At 67.9% G+C, this 8261-nt stretch overlaps 1 protein-coding gene across 1 annotated transcript in view; it reads left to right on the top strand.

The window, feature by feature from the left end:
* The first annotated feature begins 1966 nt into the window (after positions 1–1966).
* Positions 1967–8261, top strand: part of SHANK3 (SH3 and multiple ankyrin repeat domains 3) — a 667177-nt gene continuing 660882 nt past the window's right edge. Inside the window, exon 1 of the mRNA XM_077807959.1 lies at positions 1967–2218. Coding sequence (XP_077664085.1) covers positions 1967–2218 — 252 coding nt within the window. The remainder of the gene's footprint in view (positions 2219–8261) is intronic.

Raw genomic sequence — 8261 nt, 5'->3', positions numbered from 1 at the left:
CCTGAAGGTGTAGTGCCAGGGGGGCGGGGATCCCCAGAGGGGGGTGCAGTGCCAGGTGGGCTGGGATCCCCAGAGGGTACAGTGCTGGGGGATTGGGATCCCCCTGAGGGTGCAGTGCCAGGGGGGCGGGGATCCCCAGAGGGGGGTGCAGTGCCAAGCGGGCTGGGATCCGCAGAGGGTACAGTGCTGGGGGATTGGGATCCCCCTGAGGGTGTAGTGCCAGGAGGGCGGGGATCCCTGTGAGGGTGTAGTGCCGGGGGGGGGGTGGGGATGTGGGGATCCCCCTGGGGTGCAGTGCCAGGGGGCAGGGATCCCCGGGGGGGTTTAGTGCCAGGAGGGCGGGGATCCCAAGAGGGGGGTGCAGTGCCAGGGGGGCGGGGATCCCTGGGGGGGTGCAGTGCCAGGGGGGCGGGGATCCCCGGGGGGGTTTAGTGTCAGGGGGGCGGGGATCCCGAGAGGGGGGTGTAGTGCCGGGGGGGGATCCCTGGGGGGGGTGTAGTGCCAGGGGGGCGGGGATCTCCAGTGGTTGCAGTGACAGGTGGGTGGGGTTCCTGAGAGGGGGGTGCAGTGCCAGGGGGGTGGGGATCCCCAGGGGGGTGCAGTGCCGGGGCGGTGGGGATCCTCAGGGGGCGGTGGGGATGTGGGGAGTTCCCCAGGGGGGGTGCAGTGCCCGCGGTGGGGCTCCCCAGGGGGCGGTGGGGATGTGGGGATTCTCCTGGGGGGGGGTGCAGTGCCGGGGGGGGGGTTGGGGATCCCCAGGGGGCAGGGGGATCCCCTGGGGGGTGCAGTGTCAGGGGGGCGGTGGGGCTCCCCAGGGGGGTGCAGTGACAAGTGGGTGGGGTTCCTGAGAAGGGGGTGCAGTGCCAGGGGGGCAGGGATCCCCAGGGGGGTGCAGTGCCGGGGTGGTGGGGATCCTCAGGGGGCGGTGGGGATGTGGGGATTCCCCTGGGGGGGCGCAGTGCCGGGGGGGGTGGTGGGGCTCCCCAGGGGCCGGGGGGATCCCTGGGGGGGCGCAGTGCCGGGGGGGGTGGTGGGGCTCCCCAGGGGCCGGGGGGATCCCCGGGGGGGCGCAGTGCCGGGGGGGGCTCCCCAGGGGCCGGGGTATCCCCGGGGGGGGCGCAGTGCCGGGGGGCGGTGGGGCTCCCCAGGGGCCGGGGGATCCCGGGGGGGGGCGCAGTGCCGGGGGGGCGGTGGGGCTCCCCAGGGGCCGGGGGGATCCCCGGGGGGGCGCAGTGCCGGGGGGGGCGGTGGGGCTCCCCAGGGGCCGGGGGGATCCCCAGGGGGGTGCAGTGCCGGGGTGGTGCGGATCCTCAGGGGGCGGTGGGGATGTGGGGATTCCCCTGGGGGGGGCGCAGTGCCGGGGGGGGCGGTGGGGCTCCCCAGGGGCCGGGGGGATCCCCGGGGGGGCGCAGTGCCGGGGGGGGCGGTGGGGCTCCCCAGGGGCCGGGGGGATCCCCGGGGGGGCGCAGTGCCGGGGGGGGCGGTGGGGCTCCCCAGGGGCCGGGGGATTCCCCGGGGGGGCGCAGTGCCGGGGGGGCGGGGGGGATCCCCAGGGGCCGGGGGGATCCCGGGGGGGCGCAGTGCCGGGGGGCGGGGGGGATCCCCAGGGGCCGGGGGATTCCCCGGGGGGGGCGCAGTGCCGGGGGGGCGGGGGGGCTCCCCAGGGGCCGGGGGGATCCCGGGGGGGGCGCAGTGCCGGGGGGCGGGGGGATCCCCAGGGGCCGGGGGATTCCCCGGGGGGGCGCAGTGCCGGGGGGGGCGGTGGGGCTCCCCAGGGGCCGGGGGGATCCCGGGGGGGCGCAGTGCCGGGGGGCGGGGGGGATCCCCAGGGGCCGGGGGGATCCCGGGGGGGCGCACCCCGGCCCGGCGGTGACTCTCTCTCTCCCCCCCCGGCCAGCGCTGCGCTGTGCGGGCTCTAGGTCCCGCGGCCCCGCCGCCCCCGCGCCGCCCCCCGCCCGCACGGACCATGCCGTTGCCGCCCGCCGCCGGCCAACATGAGACTCCGGAGCCGCCGCCGGAGCAGCCGCCGCCTGCGCGCCCGCCCCGCGCGGTGGCCGGGGAGCCGGGGGAGCCCGCGGGCCGCGCCCGGGACGAGACCCCCTATGCCAGCATCGAGCCCCCGGCCCCCCGCGCCGAGCCGCCGCCGCCGGCCCGCATGGAGGACGCCGCCGCCAGCGCCATCGTGGTGCGCATCGGGATCCCCGACCTGCAGCAGACGGTGAGTGGGGCCGGGCGGGACCGGCGCGGGATCCGGAGCGGGACCCGGCGCGGGACCGGCCGGCGCCCCTGGGACCCGCCGGCCCCCGCCGAGGGGCTGTGACAGCCGCCGCTTAACCCCTGCGCTGCTGGAGCCCCGCGGCAGGTCCCCGCTGAACGCGGCGCTTGCTGCCTGGCTAAACTTTACCCCAACTGCAGCGCCGGGGAGAGCTGGGCGGAGGAGGGGAGAGGCTCCCAGCCCCGACCCTTCCAGCGAGAGTCCAGCTGGGGCCCAGCTGCCCCCGGCTGGGTGCGTGGCATGGGAATCTCTCCCCGGCTGGGTGCACGGGAACCCTCTCCCCGGCTGGGTGCGTGGCGTGGGAACCCCTCCCCGGCTGGGTGCACGGGAACCTCTCCCCGGCTGGTGTGTGGCATGGGAAACCCTCCCCGGCTGGGTGCACGGGAACCTCTCCCCGGCTGGTGTGTGGCATGGGAAACCCTCCCCGGCTGGGTGCACGGGAACCCTCTCCCCGGCTGGGTGCGTGACATGGGAACCCTCTCCCCGGCTGGGTGCGTGGCATGGGAACCCTCTCGCCGGCTGGGAGCGTGGCATGGGAACCCTCTCGCCGGCTGGGAGCGTGGCATGGGAACCCTCTCCCCGGCTGGGAGCGTGGCATGGGAACCCTCTCCCCGGCTGGGAGCGTGGCATGGGAACCCTCTCCCCGGCTGGGAGCGTGGCATGGGAACCCTCTCCCCGGCTGGGTGCGTGGCATGGGAACCCTCTCCCCGGCTGGGTGCGTGGCACGGGAACCCTCTCCCCGGCTGGGTGCGTGGCACGGGAACCCTCTCCCCGGCTGGGTGCGTGGCACGGGAACCCTCTCCCCGGCTGGGTGCGTGGCACGGGAACCCTCTCCCCGGCTGGGTGCGTGGCACGGGAACCCTCTCCCCGGCTGGGTGCGTGGCACGGGAACCCTCTCCCCGGCTGGGTGCGTGGCATGGGAACCCTCTCCCCGGCTGGGTGCGTGGCATGGGAACCCTCTCCCCGGCTGGGAGCGTGGCATGGGAACCCTCTCCCCGGCTGGGTGCGTGGCATGGGAACCCTCTCCCCGGCTGGGTGCACGGGAACCCTCTCCCCGGCTGGGTGCGTGACATGGGAACCCTCTCCCCGGCTGGGTGTGTGGCATGGGAACCCTCTCCCCGGCTGGGTGCGTGGCATGGGAACCCTCTCGCCGGCTGGGTGCGTGGCATGGGAACCCTCTCGCCGGCTGGGTGCGTGGCTTGGGAACCCTCTCCCCGGCTGGGAGCGTGGCATGGGAACCCTCTCCCCGGCTGGGAGCGTGGCATGGGAACCCTCTCCCCGGCTGGGAGCGTGGCATGGGAACCCTCTCCCCGGCTGGGAGCGTGGCATGGGAACCCTCTCCCCGGCTGGGAGCGTGGCATGGGAACCCTCTCCCCGGCTGGGAGCGTGGCATGGGAACCCTCTCCCCGGCTGGGTGCGTGGCTTGGGAACCCTCTCCCCGGCTGGGTGCGTGGCTTGGGAACCCTCTCCCCGGCTGGGTGCGTGGCTTGGGAACCCTCTCCCCGGCTGGGTGCGTGGCTTGGGAACCCTCTCCCCGGCTGGGTGCGTGGCTTGGGAACCCTCTCCCCGGCTGGGTGCGTGGCTTGGGAACCCTCTCCCCGGCTGGGTGCGTGGCTTGGGAACCCTCTCCCCGGCTGGGTGCGTGGCTTGGGAACCCTCTCCCCGGCTGGGTGCGTGGCTTGGGAACCCTCTCCCCGGCTGGGTGCGTGGCTTGGGAACCCTCTCCCCGGCTGGGTGTGCGCCTGCCACTGGAACTGGTGCCCCCCCAGCCCTGCACCCAGGTGGTAGGACCAGAGGAGCGGGCATGACAAGCTCCATCATGCCCTGTCTCATCCATCCCCCCAGCCTGGCTCCTCAGGGCTGGCCTGGAGTATGCCCCAGTCCCTGGGAGCCAGGGACTCAGCCCTGGACTCTGACTCGCTCGCCACCCCCCCTCCTCCCCCCAGCACTGCCGGCAAGGAGAGCTGCTGAGTCTGAAAGACCAGTAGCAAATTCCCAGCTAATCAGGGCCCCTTGCGGCTGCCAAGCACAGGGCCAGTCCCAGCTGGGGACTTGAAGGAGCTGGCATCCCCTCGGTGCCCCTGTGCAGTGTGCCTGATGGTGAGGGTTGGTTCTCCCTCTTATTCTGCCCCAGCCACCTGGCTCCAGGCTGGGGCTCTCGCTTGCCTCTGCATCCGCCTGACAAGATGCAGTGATCTTGCAGAAGGAGCACCAGTGCTGGGACAGGCAGTGCTGCAGATGGGAGAGGCACCGGGGCAGGCTGGCTGGCTGCACAGAGCTGCTCAGGAGGAAGAAACTGCCTGGGACTGGAGCCTGCTGCACATTAGGACATGGCTCCTAAGTCAATGCAGCGTCCTTCTGCCTCAGAGCACAGGCAGGGCTGCCTGAAGCCTGCACTGACAGCAGGAGGGATGGAGCCAGGAGAGGAGCTGAGTTACTGTAGCACAGATTGAAACTAGTTACTGCTGGTCTGATACCTCACGGCGCATGATAAAGAGGGATTCTGCTGAGATCGGGCTTGGTGATGGGAGAGCTACAGCGGGTGTTAGTGGAGGGCACGGGGTATCAGTGAGGGGGTGTGACACCCCGTGCCCTGCTTTAACACCCGCTATATCACACCCCCTCACTGAGACAGCGGGTGTTAGAGCAGGGCGCGGTGTATCAGTGAGGGGGTGTGATACAATAGGTGTTAGAGCAGGGCGCGGTGTATCTATCAGTGACGGGGTGTGATACACTGTGCCCTGCTCTAACACCCGCTGTATCACACCCGCTCACTGATACAATGTTCTCTGCTCGATCAGTGATGGAGTGTGATATGCTGTGGTCTGCTCTTAACACCTGCTGTGTCAGTGAGGTGTGTGTGATACATTGTAGTGTGCCCTGCTATAACACTCAGATATACCCGTAGGGGGGTGTGATACAGCTGGGCGTTATAGCAGGGCACAGTGTGTCACTGAGGGCAGGTGTTGGAGCTGGTTGAGGGGTGTCACCGAGGGTGGGCGATGGAGCCAGGCCCAGGGCGTCGGCGGGCACTGGAGCCTGGTGTCAGTTGAATGCGGGTGTTGGAGCAAGGCATGGGGTATGTGGGAGCTGTATTGCTGGGTGTTGCATGGCAGGGAGGGTGTGTCTACACTGCAGTAAAACACCCGTGGCTGGCCCGTGTCAGCTGATCCAGGCTCGCAGGGCTCTAAAGTTGCTGTGTAGACATTCGGACTCTGGGAGTGACCCTCGTTGAGTGGGAGGGTCCCAGAGCCTGGACTCCAGCCTGAGCCCAGATGTCTACACTGCAGTTTTAGAGCCCCACACCCTGAGCCCTGTGAGCCTGTCAGCGGCCGTGGGCCAGCCACGGGTATTACTGCAGTGTGAACATACCCTGCGTAGCTCTCCTGGCAGGCTGTGGTCTGGTAGCCAGCAGTGAGGGCTCGGGGAGGAGGGTCTGAAGAACTCGGTGCTCTCGGCTCTGCAGAGCAGCTGGAAGGAGCTGTGGAGGCAAAGGAGGGACGCTGCACTGCCTTTGCTGTCGAAGAATCGACGGTGTGTTTTAATGAGAACTGACCTTGTGCTGCAGGAGAGGCCTCAGCACACGCTTGCTGGCACTGAGCAGCTCCTGCCAGAGCCTCTGCTGGGATTCTGAGCCAGGCCTTTTTGGACGGCTCTCCTTCCCTCCCTGGCCAGAGGGGCAGAGTGCTTTGGTGCCCCCACCCCTCCCTCTCACCAGCCTGTGTGTCGGCGGTGTCCATGCTAACCCCTCCGCCTTCCCCAGATTGATCCCTGCGGCCACAGCCCCCACTCGCCTGCCAGCCTCTGTCCCGGAGCCTGCTGTGTCACGCGACGCTGTCAGCAGTGGCCCAGTGGGGTTGTCAGTACAGTGCAGTCACACTTGGCATCGTTATCAGGATGTGGTGAGCCCACCTGTCGTGAGCTGTTCCCCTTCCCTGGTGCCCTCTCCTCCTGTGGGCACCCAGTCGGCTTCCTGCTGCCCTCCAGGGCCCTGGCCCAGCCCTGCAAGGGGACAATCCCTGCCAGGCCATCCAGTCCCTCTCCAGGGTGGGGTAGTCACTACCTTGTCCAGACTGGCTCCCCTCATCAGCCCCAGGGTAGATTGTGGGTCAGGAGGCCTGGTGGGAGAACTGGGTGCTGCTCTGGCCCCATCACCAGAGAACGTGTGCATCTCTACAGGCCCAACCGAGGAGACCTCACCTTCCCCAAGGCGAATCTGTGCACACAGGAAGGGGGAGCAGAGAGGAAATGCGGCACTGCAGAGAGCCCACAGCTCTGCCAAGGAACGGGCGGTGCACGTGTGCACGGGGCCCATAGGGCTGTTCCACCACCGGCCCCGTGGGGCTGGGGGGCAGCTTAGCTCAGCAGGCCCAGGAGGCAGGCTTGTGACGTTCCCGCTGGGGAAGGTGGCGCGTTTAACATGCAGGCAGGAATGTGGAGCGGTGGCAGAGGGGGTGTGTAGGGCATGGGCTGCTGCGCCCTGATAAGAGCAGAGAGGTGCTTGCATTCCACCAGGCAAGGCCTGCTCACACCACATGCCTGGTTAATGTTTAGAGGAATTCTCTGCAGTCTCGGCTCTGGCTCAGGGCACAGGCACCTGGCAATTTTACAGCCAGAGCTGGGAAGCTCCCAGCATGGTCACGCACACAGCACCAGGCGGATAACAACTCCGGATAACAGAGAGCACAAAGACTCTGCACCCGCCAACTCCAGAGCAATAGCTCAGTGGGGTGGTGAGCGTGAGACAACGTAGTGCTGAACAGGCTGGACTGCTGCCTATTCTGTGTCACCCACGGGTGGCCTGAGCGATGCCTCACCCCTGGGGAAGCACAGCAGTGGGGTCTGTTAGGGCAGATGCTGCTTCTCCTCTGGGATAGGGAAAGAGCTCTGAAATACTGCCCCATAGCACCCCATGTTACCGCAATGTCCAGCATGCTCACAGGCAGGGGAATGGACTCTAGCTCCCCCTTCGGAGCTCTCTCCAGCACTGCTGCGTTAGCTCAGCCCTGCCTGGCGCGTGACCCCGTATTGCCCCCATACAGAATTTCCATCGGATGTCCCCATTCCTGAGAGATGGGACGGATTTCTGCAGATTTCTTTATTCTTTGTGAAATTTGTCCCAACCCCTTCTAAGCCAAGCCACAGGGGTTTTTCTTTTTCTGCCACGCAGCTTGGGGGCCTCTTCCTGCAACCAGGAGCTACTAAATCAGCCGGACCTGTTTCAGTGGGCCTGCCACCCTCTCCCGAGGATGGGGCAGGGGATCGCCAAGGGGTCTAAGGCACTAGCGCCAGGGATTTTAAAGCTGAGCTCTATGGCTCCATCCTCTGTGTGAGCAGATCCGGGCAGGGAATGTCCCTGATGGACAGTCCCATGTGGGAGGAGCCCCTCTGTGGCTCTTCTTAGCAAAGGCTCATGGAGAGGTAGCAGCTCTGCTCTCAGCTGCGCAAGGAGACCCATCTTCCCATGTTATCCCATAGTCCCATTACCTTCCAGAGCAGTGTTTGGGCATCGCTGTTTCGGACGTGTGTGGCAATAGCTCTGCAGCTCCCAGCAGAGATCGGGGCCCGTTGTGGCGGGCACTGTACAGACCCAGAGTGAGAGGCAGCCCCTCTCTGGACTTCCATCGACCCTGAGAATTAGCTCTTTAGGGCCTGGGAAGTGGGATATTACAGGCACCACATGGTTGTGGCTGAACTGGAGCCATCGGGACCCAGGTGGCGTAAAAGGGTTTTGTCCTGTCTCTATAGCTGGCTCCTAACTCACAGCCTGGCCTCCTGCAGGGCAAAACTTCCTGTCTGGGTTCCCTGCACATTAGGGTGACCATATGTCCCGCTTTGGCCGGGACAGACCCTTTTTTAAGCCCTGTTCCGGCCATCCCTACTTTTTTGGCAAAAAGCGCTCCACGGGCTAAGTGCTGCCTGCCCTCCTCGGCTCTGAACACCCTGCCTGGATCCTGCCCCCTGTCAGGGAGCGACAGGCCCTTGG

This window comes from Eretmochelys imbricata, chromosome 1, assembly GCF_965152235.1.
Source record: "Eretmochelys imbricata isolate rEreImb1 chromosome 1, rEreImb1.hap1, whole genome shotgun sequence".
NCBI lineage: Eukaryota > Metazoa > Chordata > Testudines > Cheloniidae > Eretmochelys > Eretmochelys imbricata.
The sequence above is the reverse complement of the archived record's forward strand: the minus strand, read 5'-3'. Positions and strand labels throughout refer to the sequence as shown.